The 20269-nt window shown below is 31.3% G+C and overlaps 3 protein-coding genes across 3 annotated transcripts; 2 read left to right on the forward strand and 1 right to left on the reverse strand.

Annotated features, from left to right (window-relative positions):
* The first annotated feature begins 4022 nt into the window (after positions 1-4022).
* Positions 4023-7379, forward strand: LOC115722362 (receptor-like kinase TMK4). Its single transcript, XM_030651557.2, has 2 exons — positions 4023-6399; positions 6527-7379. Exons 1-2 carry the CDS (start codon positions 4140-4142, stop codon positions 7030-7032), a joined length of 2766 nt encoding a protein of 921 aa, XP_030507417.2. The 5' UTR covers positions 4023-4139; the 3' UTR covers positions 7033-7379.
* Positions 7380-12359: 4980 nt separating this feature from the next.
* LOC115722437 (uncharacterized) lies at positions 12360-17951 on the forward strand. Its single transcript, XM_030651646.2, has 10 exons — positions 12360-12508; positions 12626-12757; positions 12856-12918; positions 13580-13646; positions 13867-13967; positions 14782-14826; positions 14901-15221; positions 15315-15417; positions 16256-16815; positions 17529-17951. The coding sequence occupies exons 1-9, from the start codon at positions 12494-12496 to the stop codon at positions 16336-16338; spliced, it is 930 nt and encodes a 309-aa protein (XP_030507506.2). The 5' UTR covers positions 12360-12493; the 3' UTR covers positions 16339-16815; positions 17529-17951.
* On the reverse strand, positions 17393-17951 carry LOC115722473 (protein RALF-like 32). The gene has a single exon (XM_030651691.2). It carries the CDS (start codon positions 17949-17951, stop codon positions 17565-17567), a length of 387 nt encoding a protein of 128 aa, XP_030507551.1. The 3' UTR covers positions 17393-17564.
* Positions 17952-20269: the final 2318 nt, after the last annotated feature.

Raw genomic sequence — 20269 nt, forward strand, 5'->3', positions numbered from 1 at the left:
TAATGTAATATCGTTGATGTAATTAGTGCAACTCAATATTAAGTTTTATTTATTTTATTTTAATAATATTATAAAAGATTATTAACCAATTATAAAACAACAGGGGTAAGGTGAACAAAGTAGCTGAGCTTTTGTTGGAAAATTGAACCTGGAATGTCCCCAAGCTAAACAACCTTTTTGACAAAGACACTATTTCAGCCATCTTGAAAGGGGGCAACCCTTCTAGTCAGGGTAAGGATAAATGGATTTGGACACTGGAAAGTAATGGGCGGTTCTCTTGCAAATCGGCCTATCTCGTCCAAGCTCTTGACAGAGCGCCTCACTGTGAAGTAGCCCCGTCTATGTGGAACAAATTGTGGAATAGTAGAATTTCTGAAAGGCTAAAGACCCTTTGGTGGTGCATTTTAGCAAAGGCTCTTCCTGTTCGGGCTGAGATCAGTAAGAAATTTTCTATTGAAGAGGATGTGTGCCCTCTATGTGGTTTAGAGACAGAATCAATTGAGCATCTGTTCTTATCTTGTGATGTGACTATGCATCTCTGGAGATCCTCTCCTTGGGGCATCTATCCTATTTGTGGTTCTGGTATCCGGATGTGGGATTGGGTCAAGTTCATATGGGATCTCAAAAATAAAGGCCTCAATTCAGATGAGGTGTTCCTCTATGCCTCTTTAACGGTTGACACCATTTGGCGGATCAGAAACGAAAAGGCACATAATAATACTCTGTTTGATATTTTTCAGTGCATTGACAATATTCGCTCTTCTTATGTAGTTCACCATGCTTCGGTGTTCCCTTGCTCTCCTCCCTGCTTAGCGGTTGCCTGGAGTCCTCCCCCGCAAGATTGGATCAAGCTGAACTGTGACGTAAAAGTGGGTTTGACTCAATGTGTATCGCAGTAGTTGCAATGGATCATCTGAGCAAGGTAATCTGGGTTTATACTGTTAGAGTAGATTTTGCGAATGCTTTATGCGGTGAGGTGGCAGCGTGTTGCTTTGCGTTGGATATAGCGAAGAACCATGCCTTTAAATTTATTATGGTGGAGAGTGATTCGAGGATAGTCATCAACGCTCTCAACAGGACTGAGTCCAGGTGGGAGCTTGAGAACTATGTCTCATTTTGTACTAGGTCCTCTTCCTCTTTTATTAGTTGTATTTTCTGTCATACTAGTAGAAATTGTAATTTTAGCGTCCATAATGTGGCTAAGTGGGCATTTACCCACCAGAGGTTTGGATGTCTTCCTATTCATTCTATCCCTAAACAATTTATTTGTAATGACTGTGAGGTTTAACTTTATTTAACTAATATATGCACGCTTATTTTCAAAAAAAAAAACACCGTGAGAATGATACCTGCAATGCTCATTCAAAAACTATGGATAATAATCTAAAAAAAACTGAAAACTATGTGTGAGTTTTTCACTCCAACTAGCCAAATAGCTGTAAACCACACTAAAATAATCTACATAAATACCAAAAATCACACACATTTGCATTAAAAGACAAGTTCAACTAATTCTTTTATTATTATTATTAAAAAATACGCGTTTCAGTGTAAAATAGAGAACGCGTTAGTATATTTAAATTTAAATATAATAATAATTACATATGACGGAAAATTTCCAATTTTTTTTTTTTTTTTTTTTTTGAGACTGAAAATTTCCAAATTGAAAAGCGGAAAAAAGAAAGAGACAAGAATAAAAAAATAAAATAATTAATTAATTGTGAAAAACGGTGCGAAAGGAAAGTGCCAGCTGTCACCGTAGTATGGTATAAATTCGCGGGACCCACCTCCACCGTATTACATTCCATTCATATTCTGACACGTGTACCCTTCGGAAAATAATAAAACGCCAAATCAGCTAAGCGCCAGCTGTCACCGTTTAATATAGTTTGGATTCGCGGGACCCACCTCCACCGTATTGATTAACTTCCATTTATATGCTGCCACGTGTATCCATTATTTAATTTAATAATGAGAATAATTGCTTTAAACAGTGGAAATTTTATTTAATTTAACGATATAATGATTAGTGATAAATTATTATTATGGAATTTAATTATTATTTTTTTTTTAAATTGCTGCAATAAATTTTATAAAAATATATAATGAAACATTTTAAATTTTGGGTAATCATTTTTATTGATGAGTCCGAAAATAGAAATATTTGAAAAATAAATGAGAAAAGATTTTATGTCCATTCGAAATTAATCTCAGCCAAACAGAAAACTGAATTGGATTAGACTTGTCCAACAAATTCAACAAACATAACTTAATTTATATAAAACAAAATAAATAAATTAATTTGAAGCCATTTTTATGTTTGTTATTTTACTTACATGTTTATAATAATTTCTATGAATTTTGAATGTGAAAATTAAAGTAAAATAAACAAGTCTTTGATGTGAATACTGAGTTATTATGATATTATCTATAGTATAGTTATATATAATTTCTTACAATTTTCTTAAAAAAATTAAATAATTTAAAATGGTGAAATTGTAATTTATAATTTAGTTAGTTTATTACACACGGAGGTAAATGTCTAAAATTTTTCTTTTTGAAAATGGGTGATAAATTGTAATATTAAAAATTATATTTGTTACTTTAAATTATTTATAATTTTTTTTTTAAATAAAACAATTACAATATCATTCTAAAACAAATATTGACATGAAAAAAATAATAAATACTTCAACATATATTTTCAAACAAAAAAAAACGAAAATAGAAATGAAGGTTAGATGTTAACACTCCACCTCAAAACAATAATAATAATAATAATAATAATAATAATAATAATAATAATAATAAGGTTAATTATGATTTCTTTCTTCTCGAAATATTGATATGTATAAATTGTGCTTTTGAAATTTGAAAGATTATTATAAACTCTTTCCAAACTATTAATATTATTGAATTCAAGAACCCCATCTAATTTCGTTTAAAGTTTTAACATGCGAAAATTATCCTGTATTAAATCGTACTTTAAAATTTTAACTTTACTAAATCATATTTTTTGAAATTTAACATATACCAAATCATGTTCCTAAAATTTGACATGAATCAAATTGTGCATTTGAACTCTCCTCCACGTCAAGCACCTGTTACTAAAATTGAACAGAAGTTCTCAAATTCAACAATCTCAATTCAAAATAATTTATAAAACCTCAAAAGTTTTGAGATTATGATTTGGTAAAAATTAAAATTCGAAAACAAATCCCAATTAAACTAAATAATAATGATAATAATAAACCACCACAACCCCTCTTGAAGGGATTAAAAAATAATTGACCTTCTAAAGGCTAGCTTGTTGTAGTCGGTAGGTAGTGTCATATATGTGATGGGAATCCTTAAAGTGATTACCGATGACCCAATTAAAAAGTTTAGGTATAAGATCCTTATAAGTTGTCAAAGTGACTGAAGGGGCAGTAAATGAATCTGTACCGCATTTTCTTTTTTTTATTCAACAAAATAATAATAATAATAATAAAACTAATTAAGATTTTTACCCTTCGAACTTTGACATATACCAAATCATGTCCCCTGAATTTTTATAGTCATTAAAAAATCTTCCTGAATTATTGAGATTGTTGAATTTAAAGATTTTTGTTCAATTTTAGTAAGGAAAGTCTATATGAATTAAAATTCAGAGAGCATAATTTAGTACATCAGAGTTTGAAGAACATGATTTGGTAGATATCAAAGTTTAAGGAGTATAATTTAGTATATGAACAATCACCGAATCAGTAAAATTGAATAAAATTAGATAAAAATTCTTAAATCCAACTATTTAAATAGTTTAATAGTAGTTCAATGAAAATTTTTAACAACCAAAAGAATATGATTTAAGTATATACCAAAATTTTTTAGACAAATAATAATAATAATAATAATAATAATAATAATATTATGTGACCAACATGTGAATGTCAAATTCATTTCAACAAACTTCTTTTTATTTATTTATTTATTAAATTCTTTTCAAACAAACCTTATTCTCCACGTAGTTCACCTTCTACATTTTGTAGTACTAACAAAAAAAAAAAAACCATAAAACCCTAAAAAAATAAAAAGACAACCAAACAAAGACTCATTTAAGTTCTTCTTCTTTCTTCTTCTCTTCTCTCTCTACCAAAAAAATGGGGATTCTGGAAACCCTAAATTTCCTCTTCCGAATATCTCCATTGTTTCTCTGCCTCATTCTCGCCGCCGCCGCCGACGAATCCGCCGTAATGTCAAAGCTTCTCTCCGTCGTATCTCCGGCACCGAAGGGTTGGTCGTCCACCGCCGATTACTGTTCCACCTGGGACGGCATTAAGTGTAGTTCCGGCAAAGTCACCGCCATTAATTTAAGAGATATGTCTCTCACCGGAACTCTCCCTTCCGATCTCGGTACTCTGTCTCAACTCACAACTCTGTCTCTTCAAGGGAATCATTTCAAAGGCTCTTTCCCATCAATGGCGAATCTTTCTCTTCTTCAATCAATTTATCTTGATGGTAACAATTTCACTTCAATTCCATCTGGGTGTTTTCAAGGACTGACAAATTTGCAAACTTTGAGTATCAGCACAAACATAAACCTTGCTCCGTGGAGTTTTCCGGCAGAGCTGGTCGGATCTTCTAGCTTGGTTACTTTATATGCCGGAAGTTGTAATATGTTTGGTACTATTCCTGATATTTTTGGCTCATTCCCAAATTTACAAGATGTGAGACTTTCTTACAATAATCTCACTGGGGTTTTACCTCCGAGTTTTGCTGGATCTGTGATTCGAAATCTATGGCTTAATAATCAACAAATGGGGCTTTCTGGTACCATTGAAGTGTTGGCTAATATGACTAGTTTGTATCAGGTTTGGCTTCATAAGAATCTGTTCACTGGTCCAATTCCAGACCTTTCGAATTTGGACACATTATTTGATCTTCAACTTCGTGATAATTTGTTAACAGGGATTGTTCCCAATAGCTTATCTTCAATTCCAAGCTTAAAGAACATTACTTTGGCTAACAATAAGTTGCAGGGTCCAATGCCTTCGTTTCCTAAGTCTGTCACCAATGTTGAGCTTGATGGTACTAATAGTTTCTGTAAGAGTACTCCTGGACCTTGTGATCCTCAGGTTATGGCTTTGCTTCAGGTTGCTGGGGATTTGGGTTATCCAACTGTGTTAGCAAATTCATGGAAAAACAATGATGCTTGTTCAGATTGGAGTTTTGTTATTTGTGATTCTGATGGGAATGTTATTACTGTGAATTTTAAAAAGCAGGGGTTTTTGGGGAAGATTTCACCTGCTTTTGCTAATCTTACATCTTTGAAGAATTTGTACTTGAATGATAATGGTTTGACTGGTTCAATTCCTAGTAGTTTGACCCTTTTGCCTCAGCTTCAAGTTCTTGATGTTTCTAATAACAATCTTACTGGTGATATTCCTAGTTTTCCACCAACGGTGAAGTTTACTACTACTGGTAATGTTTTACTTGGGAAAACTCCGAGCTCGGAGAGTGGAGGGTCTTCTGGCTCTGGCTCTAGCAATTCCACTGATGGGAGCGCGAATGGAACGGGGAATGGTAATCGGGTTTCGGCTGGTATGATTGCTGGTATTGTAATTGCTGTGATTATCTTTGTTCTTGTTGTATTGTTTGTGTCCTATAAATGTTTTGTTAAGAATAGGCATAAGAAGTTTGGAAGGGTGGAAAATCCTGAGATTGGTAAAGAAATGGGGAAGGCTAGTGTAATGGGTAATAATGGTTATAATGGAATTGCTAGTGAATTGCAGAGCCAGAGTAGTGGTGATCGGAATGATTTTCCGGTTTTTGAGGGTGGAAATGTTTCCATTTCGATGCAAGTTCTTAGACAAGTGACGAATAATTTCAGTGAAGATAATATTTTGGGGAGAGGCGGTTTCGGTGTTGTTTACAAAGGAGAGTTGCATGATGGGACTAAAATTGCAGTGAAAAGGATGGAGTCTAATGCCATGGGAACGAAAGGGATGAACGAGTTTCAGGCCGAGATTGCTGTTCTTACGAAAGTTAGGCATAGACATTTGGTTGCACTCTTGGGATACTGCATCAATGGCCATGAGAGGCTTTTGGTATATGAATACATGCCACAAGGAACATTGACTCAACATTTGTTTGATTGGCAAGAGTATGGGATTTCTCCTCTTACATGGAAGCAAAGGGTTACTATAGCATTGGATGTGGCGCGAGGAGTGGAATATCTTCACAGTTTAGCTCAACAGAGTTTTATCCATAGAGATTTAAAACCATCAAACATTCTTCTTGATGATTTGATGAGAGCAAAGGTTGCTGATTTCGGTTTGGTTAAGAATGCCCCTGATGGAAAATACTCTTTGGAGACGAGATTGGCTGGGACTTTCGGGTACCTTGCACCTGAGTATGCTGGTAAGAAATTCTCACATTGTCTCTTTAAAATATCTATTTACATTACTGCTAGAAATTTTATTAGGATAAGACATAGGAAGAGTTATTTACCATACTAAATATTATTACTCATGTTGATTTTCTACAGCAACCGGTAGAGTGACAACGAAAGTAGATGTTTATGCATTTGGTGTTGTTTTAATGGAAATCATAACTGGTAGAAAAGCTCTAGATGACACAGTGCCTGATGAGAGGTCTCATTTGGTGACATGGTTCAGAAGAGTCCTAATCAACAAGGAGAACATTCCAAAGGCGATTGATCAAACTCTCGACCCCGATGAGGAGACAATGGAGAGCATATACAAAGTTGCTGAGTTAGCAGGACATTGTACTGCTCGGGAACCATACCAAAGACCCGACATGGGACATGCTGTCAACATCTTAGGTCCTCTCGTCGAGCAATGGAAACCTTCTTGCCAAGAAGACGATGAAAACGACGGTATTAACCTAAACATGAGCCTTCCTCAAGCTTTACAAAGATGGCAAGCCGATGAAGGGACTTCCCGAATGTTTGATGACATTTCCTTATCACAAACTCAATCTAGTATTCCATCGAAATTCGCTGACTCATTTCAATCAACAGATTGCCGGTGATAATCATTTGACTCCCAAGTGATTTGATGATTGAATATTGCAACTGTTTTTATCTTAAATTTTTCTTCTTCTGTATTTATTGCTTAGTTTTGTTCTTCACACAATATGTTTTCTTGTCCTAAAACCAGATGAAATATGTAAAAATTTACAGCTATTGTTGATTCTTTTGAGCTAACACATTGTTTTTCTCATTACCAAGATACCTTAATATGGCCAAAAAAGGAAGAACAAAAGGGCCCCTAAAGGTGTGTTGTTGTTGTTCTCCTTTGATATTCTTTCATTATATTATTCTCCAAATGTATAATATTTCCTTTTTACTTTCTTAATTATAATTTTTTTGTGAGACATTTTTCTTTGCCCAATTTTTCTTATGAGTTGTTCTTTTGAGTATTGTAGTGTTAAAAAGAAAAGGACTCAATACTCTCTTAGGATTCCCCATATTTTGAACCACTTTCCACTCTATTATGACATGGAAAGAGAGCTTTTGATAAGGCTATAAAAAAAACCAAAAGTTGATGATTAGATATTAGCTGGATGAGATGTGTATGTCTATGATTTTTGACTTGCTTTTAATGCTAAAGGAACAAATCTGCCTAACATTACCAAAAATGTGTGCTTGAGTCATTTAATACTATCTAAAAGTAGATATTATCTTGGGTTGAAGTCTGAAGTCGAGTTTGGTTCCAGATCTAGGGTTTTGAGCTAGGTCTAAGGTTTGGTTCGTGGTCTGAGTTTAGGTTTGGGAACTGGGTTTGGGTCCTCGTTGGAGTCAGGTTTATAGTAAAGCTAATATAATTTTACACGTCTTTTAATCCAAGTTAATACTGAATATAGTACAGTACAATATAATTTAGTTTAACACAATATTATATAATAAAATACAATATAGTGTACTAAATATGAACCGAAAGTGTCATATCTCTTGAATCTGCTTAAAACGATCTAAAACTGTTATATTACTCTAATCGATAATATTAAACACAATCGATACTTAACAACTCGTAACAGTGATATTCAACACTACCGGTGTCTAATAGCAATCCTTTTTAATATTTGATGAGTTGTGTTTGGTTTGGTTTGATTTGTAAGGTGAAGAAAGTTATAGCACATGGAAGATGTATACATAAGAATCTACAACTACAAATGAACGTGTTAGGTTTGTTCAAAAAAGTGGGGACTTTCTATACAATTTGATTAGGACTTTCTTTAGTTTCTTTGTGATAACAGCACATGTTATGGGGTCCCCTCTCTTTTTTTATTTATTTTTTATATATATAAAAAAAGAATTTTTATTATTTGAAGTGATGGTTTAGATACTTAACAAGCCAAAGAAAACTAAAGACTCAAATCACTCAAATTATAAAACTATATAATATAGTTAGTGATAATGACATTTGAGATTTAATGGTGTATAATTAATTTATATAATAAAACAGATATTAATTTTCTTGAGCTGTCTTTATCATCAAATATATAAAAAATTGTAGTGGTTGTAAATCATTTTTATGGGTTGGTATAAAACTTAACTAAAAAGATAATAAAAAAAAGAGAATATATATCATTTAATTTAATAGTCATTATCTCAGTTAGGAACAAATTATTTGGATTATTGAGGTGTTTTATTTTTTGTGATAATACAGCTAGCATATTAATGTGAGCCAATTATGCCACTCAAGGCTCCATATATGGATAACTCATCACAGTCAAATAAAGTTGACTTTTTTTTTTTAAAAAAAAAAGTAATATATTTATAGATTAAATTGTTGTAAATTAAGATTTAATATAGGGTAAATACCATTTTGGACACTGTGTTTCGCAAAAGTTACAGATTGGACCCTGTATTTTGTTAAATGACAAAATGGACCCTGTATTTTCTAAAATAGTAAAAATAGGACCCTGAGCTTAATTTTTGACAATTTTTTTTTTAATACAACCAACTTGAAGACAATGCTTAATACGAACAGATACAAAAAATGTAAACAGTTTTGTCATAGCACTTTTAGATTGGATTATAATTAAACTTTATTTTGACAAAAAATCAATTCAGGGTCCTATTTGTACTATTTTAGAAAATACAGGGTCCATTTTGTCATTTAACAAAACACAGGGTCCAATTGGTAACTTTTGTAAAACAGGGGGTCCAAAATGGTATTTACCCTTTAATATATTTGATTTGATAAATTTATGCTTCTAAGAATTTAGGATTTTTAAATCAAATGATATTATTGCTTACTTATGAATAAAATTCTAATCTACCCAAATATATATTTTATTTATATTTCTACCACTTGGCCGGTGATTAATAGTAGGTAGGATTATAAAATAAAAATGTGAATTTATGGCCTTTGTTTTGTTTATTTTATTACCTTCAAATCAATGATCTATAGTTGCTATTTCTATTCAATTGATTGAGTAAATGAAATTATTATTATTTCATATCTAAATGCATTTTGATTGTATTTTTTTTTTTTTTTTAAAAAAAGGGTGTAATTAATTAACTAATAATTACACAATTACTTTCAAATAGAACACTCTAAAAGTGAAGTGATGTGGCAACATTACTCATCTTATATTGCTCAAATTATAATAATAATTAGTAATAAAACATTAATATCTTGGGATGAAGCCATTTTTATGATTAGTCCATATGTGAGGGGACAATCCTCCAATAGACTTTTCCACCAAGCATTTTATTATTATTATTATTATTATTATTATTATTATTATTATTATTATTATTACATAATCTATGTCTCTTAGCAATTTGTTTGTTGTGGTCGTTTTTCATAATTTATGCCTTAATTAGTGGGATTTATAATTGCTTAGAAAATAGATAAAAAAAAAAAGTTTCTTTTCAAGAAAATCATATGAAAATGTTTTACTAATCGGTCACACATGCATGTATTATTATGTTAAATGGAGAGAAGTGCTAAAATTACAATCTCTTATTTTAACATCGTGCTCAATTCGGTTGGATCTGAGTTAAAGCAGGTTAGGCACGCACTTAAGACCACCCAATCTAGAAGCCCTAAATTTATTTTTACTTTTTAAAAAATGCAAATAGTTTTTTAGTATCTTTTAAAAATATCACATATTTCTTTTACGAGAGTCCAATAATTTTTTTTTTTTTTTGTCTTAAAGCTTTGTGCTCAACTTTTCATCTTAAAACATATGCAAGAATATTATTTTATTATGCTGGTATTTGTTATAGTTACAACATGTAAAATTTATAAAAATTTAAATAAGTTATTGTGCAAAAAAAAAAAAAGAGAATTTTTTTATAACACCAATGGTAAATTGGCACATTGAAAACTCTATTATAAGTATTAAAATTTATTTAAAATTTTTCGAAAAATTACAAAAACAATAGTGTAACTATAACGAACACATTTTTATTGTTCAAAATATATAATCTCATCGTTGTGGGTTGTACATCCACCTTCCCAAAAATATTGATTCCTAATTAGAAGAGGTAAAGTAATTTTAACATGTGTATCAATATGGATCAATATAGACCCAAAAGAACATTCACACCTTTAGGCTCACTAGTCACTACCCTTTGGATGTTTGCATATTATAGAGTACTGTTATAAGGTATCAGTGATGTTTCGTACCACTTAAAAGTGATGCTTTATAATTAATTAATAATATTTATTTAATACTTAATTATAATAATAATAATATAATATATTAGAAGATGGTAGACACTTGTAACTTTTAATATTTTCTCATAGTTATTTGTACCAACTAGGATTATTGCTATTTATTTGAGGTTTATTGTAGATCTTGGGCCTTTGGTTCTCTAACCATCCTAGCCCACACCCATAGAGGGATTTGTTGTTTGGAGGAAATTGCATTATATACCTATTTAGCTTTATTTATTTTAATTTTACCTTCATTTCCATATTCATTGAGATATAACCACTTTTATATGTGATGTTCCTATTATATCATTTAGATTAATATAAATCATATGCTAAACTTAAGTGGAGGGATGAGGGTATATTAGGCAACTCAATTACAAAAGTAGGTAGATTTTAATGAAATATAATATGATAATATTTTTAATTAATGGATACAAAAAATATGTATTTTTCAACTTATCCCATTTGCTTGTATAGGCAACCAAAACCAAATTCTCATAATTTGTAGTTTATGGGCTTACTGGAGTTGGGCCATGGTCCAATTTAAGATTTTACCAAACTCTCAACAAAATAAAATAAAAGTTTCACCGAGTATAGATCAAATTGGAATAAGAAAGGATAATTAATATTTTTATCCTCTAAATTTTGATAAAATTATGTTTCCTGAATTTTTTAAGTTGTTAAAAATTTCTCGTAAATTATTGAGATTATTATATTCAAGAACTTTTGTCTAATTTTATTAATAAAAGTCATACGTGAATAAAAGTTCAAGAGGCACTGCGCGTTGCATGTCAAAGTTCGAGAAACACAATTTAATATATATTAAAGTTTAGTGGGCACAATTTGATATAAGGACAATCGCAATACCAACCTTGAGAATATATGGGCCTAAGGCCATTTAAATTTTAGGACCCTCACTTTCAGAAATATAAAAAAAAATATTGAAAAAGATTGTCATTGTACTCAAACTCACTGTGTAATACGCCATACACCCCAACCAACTAAGCTATGAATATTTATTATTTACAATACATTTAATTTTACTTAATAAGGCCATTCATTTTTTATTTTGGGCTCCAAAAAGTGTGTGCCTTAGTCACGAGCTTAGCCCACCTATGTTAGGACCGACCTTAGACAATCATCATATTAGTAAAATTGAACGAAATTATGAAAAATCCATCCATAATCTCAATAATGCATGCTCACGAGAAATTTTTAACGATCGAATGACATAATTCGTTACACATCAAAATTAAGAGGACAAAAAATATCCTAATTATCCATAAAAAGAATAGCACATAATGTGGAGAGTGATTCGAGGGTAGTAATCAACGTACTTAATGGGAAGGAATCCTGTTGGGAGCTTGATAACTATGTCTCTTTTTGTAAAAACACCTCCCCCTTTTTTATTGGTTGTACGTTTCAATGTTTTGGTAGACAATGTAATTTTATAGCCCATAATGTGGCTAAGTAGGCTTTTTCCCATTAGAGCAAATTCTATCCTATTTTTTTTTATCATACTAATTTCTACTCTACCTTCCCGGAGTTCATTGGCTCTGTGCCACTTTTCTCTATGCCCGATATTATATTTTGTAATGACCGTGAGGTCTAACTGAGTTTAATCTAATATATGTAAGCATTTCTTCAAAAAAAGAAAAAAAAGAATAGCACCCTAAAACCTACAATTAGAAAAGTGGTATAAATCAATTGAAAAGTAAAAAAATGGTAATTATGAAAAAAAGTCTTCTCAATTAGAAGTGTTAAGGAACAAAATAGTACCACTAAGACTAAGCAAAGCAGCAGAGCAGTGGTTAACAATGGCGGAAAACGAGGTTGGTTTTCATTAACAACTTGAATACTCTCTTCTTCTTCTTCTTCTCATAATTTTATCTTCAAACCAATCTATTTTCTGCTCATTCTTTTTTACAGTTTCATAATTATTTTTCCAGAATCGGACTTCAGAAACGTTTCGCCTCTTCTCCTCCTCCGCCAGTAATGTCAGCTCTGGTTTTGGGTTTTTCGATACTCCAGAGTCGCCGGTTCCGCCGCCACCTCCTTCCGTTGAAGTACTTTCCTCCGAGGTACTATACTATCATCAACTTTCTTACGTATAATCCAATATTTTTGTTTTCTTTCTAGCTAGGATTATGTTTAAGTTATTGAATTTAACTTGAAATAGGCTTCGTCGTCTGTGAAATTTAATGTGGAGCCTGTGAACTTCGATGGACTTACTTTGCTCAAGGTCAGTTTTTTTTTTGGTTATGTCTGTTTGGTTTGTTAGAAAATCTTGAATTAGGTTTACATTTCCATTGTCATAGAAGAATAGGTTAGTGTTTTTTTAGGCCAATGATCAAAGATTCTGGTCTTATACGATACACACTGGCTGTTTTGGTAGAATCCTGTTTCGTTTCGACATCTAGAAGAGCGGTTTTGGTAGAACCATATCTGTTTCGACATTTAGAAGAACTTTTAAAGTGATTTTGGTAGAACCCTATCTGTTTCGACATCTAGAAGATTTTTTTAATCAAACTTTTGTTTGCGTACATTGTAGTGTTTTAAGTTCACTAGTAAAATTTTGAGAAAATTTCGAATAGTTTACATTGCCGAAAATAAAATTGAAATAGTTGTTTAATGCACGTATAAGAAATAATAGTTGCGGGTGTATAAACTATTCGAATCTTATTTTCGACACTGTAAGCTATTCGATCATGAAAAGAAGAAAAAGTTAGATTATAAGGCTTTCCTAGATGTATCAAAACATCTTTATTAGGAGGTGTACTGTAGAATTACTCTAAGTTTCTATAGGCTAGATTCTTCATTTCCTTTCCTTGTGAATTAGATTGTTTATTATTGTTGTGTTAAGATTAACTACGATGAATGTTTGCTTTTGTGATTTCTCTCAGGGCCGTGTTAGTACTCGAGAGGTTTTTGCTTTGTCGAATTCAGATTTAGTCCCTGGAAAATATGAAGGTAAATAAGATTCACATTCCTTTACTCTATTTTTTCTTTGTACTTTGATATATTAATTGTTTCTGAATTCTTAGTAGTTCATAATATCATTCCAGTAGATTTTGATTTCCATTTACTTTGATTGAGACAATGTTGATTTTTCTTAGGCTCCAATCTTTAAGCTAGTGATCATGAATACTGAATGTTTATTTATCTTTCTGTTTTCGGTTTACGCTTATAGGGGGTTTGAAGCTATGGGAGGGTTCACTTGATCTGGTTAAAGCTCTTCGTTCTGAGGTTGGAAATGAACATTTAACTCTTACCGGGAAGCGAGTGTTAGAGGTGGGCATTCTAATTTGCAGTGAATGTATTTTCGTATGCAATGTTTCAAATGCAACTTGGTATCAAAATCTGATATGATTGCTGTAACTTCTTCTATTATAAGTTCATGTCTCCTCTCAAAGTAATCATCTAGAAAACATTTGTTTGTTTGCCAATGTATTTTTAGAACTGAGATATCTATTTTCAAGCTTAATTCGAACTTTTGAATCTTAAACCATCTGTCTGTTACTTGATTCAGATTCTAGAGAGTTATTGATAGGATCACATAGTTCATTCTTATATATCAACTCTTCAATGATTTGAGTGTGCAAATGAGTGACTGAAGTACCTCAAGAATAGACTTGTGAATATGTGATTTAGTGAGTGATTACCTTAAGAGTAGTAATCAGTTTTGATTATTTGAATGTCCTAGCCCAGGAGGGCACACCAGCTTTATCTGTTGTCTTAGGTTAAGGTTTCAGATTAATACATGTTTCGGTTGATTGATTTGATACCTATAGTTTAAGCCTGAATCAAGGCTAACAGATCAATTTTAACACTGTCAAGCTCATTGATAATGTTAAACTACATTTGGAAATGAGAACTACATTGAGGCTTTATTTGAACCAAATCAACTGCTTAGTTCTCTATTCATCGAGTTGTTCGGGTAATAGCGAATAATCATCACTGAAAGGAGTAATAGTCGAGTTGAACCAGTGACTAACAGAGAAGACCTCATGTCGTATATAAAAAAGAAATGAATCAAGAAAGTCATCGCTTTTGCCCGCATTCATTCAATCTTCTAAGACTTATATTTCTTTTGTTAATTTTTCAGCTTGGATGTGGTCATGGACTCCCTGGAATCTTTGCATGCCTCGAGGTAAATTTTCATTCTTGGCTTCTAATTCAGTATCCTAAATCAGATGTTTTACACTTCTTCTTTTACTGAATCAGGGTGCAGCTGCCGTTCATTTCCAAGACTTTAACGCCGAGGTCCTAAAATGCTTAACAATTCCCAATGTAAATGCGAATCTTCAGAAGAAAATCCAAAACTCGAAAACAGGTGTAACAGATAGTGAGGCAGCAACAGAAGTTCGTTTCTTTGCTGGCGACTGGAGTGAAATCGATAAACTTCTTCCTTATGTACGCGACAGTAAGAAGGAACTCGATTGTAGCACAGAAAATTGTTCTGTTGATGGTTATGATACTATTTTAATGGCAGAAACAGTCTACTCTGTCACTGTTTTCCAAAGACTTTATGAACTTATAAAAAAGGTAGTTCTTTATCGAATTAGTCTTACCTTTTTCTTGGTCTTCATGATCTTCTCAACCTCTATTTGCTCTAGCTAAAAACCCTTTAAAATGCAGTGCATGAGCTATCCACACGGCGTGGTATATATGGCAGCGAAGAAGCATTATTTTGGAGTCGGTGGAGGAACACGACAGTTTTTATCAATGGTGGAGAAAGATGGTGAGTTAATCTAGACAGATACTTTCAGATTTACTGAGAAACTATTTAGTGTTAAATTGTTCTAGTTCAGTTCTTGAAAGAATTAAAACATAAGCATTTCATTGATATCAAAGAGAAAATGACAGACTCTTCTTAGATTAGAAATAATGTCACAAAAGAATTCAGACACTAATATTAAAATCCCACCAGAATGCTTTTATTAATCACGAAAGAATTACACAAAATGACTCTTCGAGAGGCTTTTTCTCCTTTTCTAACCTTTCAATCAAGAGGGCTAGATTTCTCTCAATTCTAAACTCTTTCCAACATAACTGAAACCGAGTTCTAATCTCCTAATTAAAAGTTACTAACCCAAAATAAACCGAACAACTTAGCCAAAAGACAACTAAAACAAAGAATAAAACTTAATAAACTACTGTAATAAAACTCATGCTTGGTCTTGATGGCTTTATCAGAAAATTATGAGGTTCCAAACTCTTATAAACAGTTTGGTATCTCTCCCAGAAAGTAATCTACTTTCTTTCCTCTTGTAAGATAGGACTAGCCTTAACTAAAAGTAATATAACAGTATTCTAACTAAGGAACTAAGCTGAACTAACTAACTTGTGACTCTTATATTTACTCAGATTAGGATTGTTATTTTTGTGCATTTGGAAGGTTATTACAACAGACTAATAAGCAGTTAAGCTCATGAATGCTGCTATTTCCATGATATGTATAAAATCCCCATTAATGAATAATGTTCTTGATATTTCTATTCTTCTTTCTTATTAGCTTTACAATTAGATTCATGAAATCTTTGCTAGTTACTAAATGGCTATTAAAATATGCCCTGCAGGCCTTATGGCTTATAGCTTGGTTTCCGAAGTTACAGATGGCTCGTCTAATGTCAGAGAGGTTTGGAAGCTTTCATTTAAGTAGGTTTTCGAATTTCAATTATTACGCTACTAAAATGCAGTCGTTATGTCCTTTCGCTTTTATTATTTTTGTACCGAAAGAATGAATCAGACTTAAAGTAGCATTATACTATGTGGAGAGAACATGTAGAAGATGCTTGATAATTAGATAACCTCAATTAAAGTTATCATTCACAACATTTTGATTCTCTGAATTACTTCATGTTGCTAACTATATAAATAGGTGAGAGTGAACATTTATAATTTCTCTTCAAATCCCTGAATGAGTTATTTGCTTGTTATTTAGTTTGTAATATGATTACCATAAAGTTGAAGTATGACGACTTCGAATTTCTGAGGATATTGTTCTGCAAATTTATTTAACATAACATGTTTTAGGCTGATGGGGCAGATATGTTTCTCATCGTGGTTCACCTTCATATTTTTCTCGTGGTCTTATATCCTACCGTGCAAGTCTTAGCAGTCCTAGAGAATTTGCTCGGTATGATCTCTAGTTTGTTATCATTCGCAACATTTTGATTTTTTCGAATCACTTCATTTTGCCAGCATTTTGATATCAATTTCGGTTGAAAGTTTCTGAGTTTTTACTTGCTATTTAGTTTTGTATGATTATTACAAAGTTGAATTATGTTTCTCATCGTGGTTCACCATCGTAATTCTTTTCGTGGTCTATATCATACCGAGCAAGTTTTAGATTTGCCCGTGTCTACTGTAATACTGCCAGAATTTCAAACCTACTAACAAAAACTCAGAAACTATCAACCGAAATTAATAATAGGAGGACACCGGGCAAATCTAAAACTTGCTCGGTATGATATAGAACACGAAAAGAATTATGAAGGTGAACCACGATGAGAAACATACTTCAACTTTCTAATAATAATGCAAAACTAAATAGCAAACAAAAACTCAGAAACTTTCAACCGAGACTAATGATAGGAGGAAGTGAGCTAGTTTGTTGCTTTGATCAAGCTTCTAACTTTTGTGATTTCGACATGGAAAGTTAATAGGTTGAAGGGCATTATTAGACATAGATGATTACATACACAAATGCACAATTCTTCAAAATCTGTTGAAAACATTGAAATTTTTTAGAACTGATGACAGTAGTAGCATGAATCACAGAAGTATAGAGAACAAAGATAGATTAGTATTAAGCAAAGCTAATCGTAAACTCGATGTGTGTGTGTGTAGATGTTTACAGAATCCATTGAAAGCTTAGATTATTCATTAATCTTTTCTACACTTATAATACTTTTCACACCCTCTTCCTGGAGGATTAGATTGCTGAGGAAGACAGTTTCCTGCTCTGCTATAAGATTCTCCTCCCTGACCACCTCTACAAACCGGTTGATCTCGTCTTAAAGCCCCGGGTGAGATGTATCTCTTCTCTTCTAGAATCCTTCTACTTATGTCGGACTCCATAAACATCTCACCTTCTTCATGGCACTCTGCTATGGAGCCATTGCAGGGCATGTAAGTAGTGTAGCATTCGGCTAACAACACGACCCGAGTCGTGCTGCAACCGAAATATAAAAGGCCAATAATTAGAAGGGAGTTGTAGAATTGGAGAGAAACCATGTTCTTCTCTTTGAGATTTCTTCTATGGTTTTCCATGTTTGAGTCTAGTTGTGAAGCACTTTATATTAAGTCTTTCTTTCCCATGATTTTTATTTTTATTATTATTATTATTTGAAAAAAATGTTATTTTTAGAAATAGGATGGTAGTGGAATCTCCATTCAGATAGTAAAAAGGGGCCATAGCACTTCACCAAACCAATGATAGCTACTCACTTCACTTGATCAAAAAACCATGATATTTCCCATTGTGTTAAATATGGGAAAGAAAAGAAAATTAAAATTTTGCTATTTTGGTCCTTTGTTTTTAGCTAAATACTAGTTTTGACCCTCTATTTAGACTTTTATTCATTAATCAAGCGATTTACTTTTTGGGGAGGTAAATTAATGTAGGGAATTTTTATTTTTATAGTTAAAATATAAGTTTGCAAAAATATGATCTTTTCTTAAATATATTTTTTTTACAAATAAGAATGAAATATATATTTAATTTATTTAATCTACTAAGTTTTATAATATATTTGTATCATATATAATAAATTTTAAAATTTTTATTTTCTACATTAAAATATCACTTGTATATGTAATTTTTAATATATATTTATATATATGAATTTAATTAGATCAGTTACTTTTACAATATTTTTTATTTTTTATTTTTATAATTTTATTTAATTTCAAAATAATAATATTAGATTTGCCAATATAAATATGTCACATGTATAAGAGTGTACACATAATTAACTGTATAACACTTTAAATTTGCTAACAGTTTAATAGTTTGAAATGTTTTACTGCTAAAATTTGAGCTTGAGAGATTAAGTGCAAGTAAAATAATAGTTAAAAGGGTTTAGCTGCCAAAAACTGAATATTTGTTATTATTATTATCATATCTGGATGACTTGATGTCATGTTTAGCAATACAATACTTGGTATATATAGTTGGACATAAGTTAAGCTTCTTTTCTTCATATAATAAATAGGGACATACTTGATATAGTTGGACACAAGTTTCACAATTTAATGATGTTAATTATTTAAAGTGTAAACATGTTCACTTCACTAACCAATACCCACTTGCATTATTTTGGTCCAAAACATTTCCCACTTTGTTCAATGGTGTCATTATTAATATTGTTATTTTTGTGTTTGATTTCTAAGAACTTTCCTAGGTGAGAGATCACATTAATAGTCTTTGGAAGAATATTACAATATTATTTATTGAGACTTCTCTATCTAATTAAGCTTGACTAATTAGGCACTCCTCTTTTTTATGTCCAAAGCATGAGTCATAATTCTCTATGTAGTCTAAACCCTAACCCTAACCCTATTTTTATAAGTGTAGTTCCACTTCCACCTCCACCTTCACTAATGATTTTTTTCAAAATTATATTTTAAATTTCATTAGAAGTAACAAGTAATATTACTGTATCAATGACTTGTTATAATATTTTTAACGTCTCTCTAAAATATTTTTTTTGTAAGTATTATAATAAAAAATAAAAAAACCTAATATCATCACTAAGAAAGAATATTATGTATCGTGATGAAAGCACTCTAGTTCCCAAAACACGTGACACCACAAGATTGATCAGAAGAGTATTTTCTTGGGATACATAAGATTGCTCTATTACTAACAAATATTACTCTATAAAAAAAATTATGCTGTAATAATGGACCTAATAAAATTGATATGGTATTTTCTTGTAATTATTTTAAATAAAAAATTGTTGAAAAGTGAAAAAGCTTAAAAAAAACTATATGTACATTTTATTATTATTATTAAAGCTAGAAAATGAAATTTAAGTCAATTTTCATGTGCATATATATTAAGGACAAGACAAGCTTTGTATTTATATGTACAAAAAAAATGATCTAATAATATATCTTTGTCTTCTTCTCTATCTATGGAGTTGAAAAAAATAATTAAAGAAGTATTATTGGATCATATTAGATTCTTCACGGGAGGATTTACTATTGGAACTTTTGGTTTACTATACTAATAATAACTACTATATATATATATGTCACTATATTGAAATAGGAAAAGAAAGTGACATTTTTGAAAAGATATAATAAGTGAGAAATAAATTTATCCAAAATTTCATGGTGAATATTGAATATTGAATGTGAATAATGATTCAAATTTCATTAGGAAAGTTCAAGGAAAAATCACTATCTTTGTCCTCCAAATACTCATAGAATAGCATATTATCTATCATTGTAAGAAAAAACTTTTAATAATAATAATTAAACTAGGCTTTATATGCAAATATAGAAATTAATTCCAAATAATATCTTAAAAATGGTGCATATAAAGTATAAATTATTATATATGATATGAGATTGGGCACCAT

The sequence above is a fragment of the Cannabis sativa genome, chromosome 9 (genome assembly GCF_029168945.1).
Source record: "Cannabis sativa cultivar Pink pepper isolate KNU-18-1 chromosome 9, ASM2916894v1, whole genome shotgun sequence".
In the NCBI taxonomy this organism is placed as follows: domain Eukaryota; kingdom Viridiplantae; phylum Streptophyta; class Magnoliopsida; order Rosales; family Cannabaceae; genus Cannabis; species Cannabis sativa.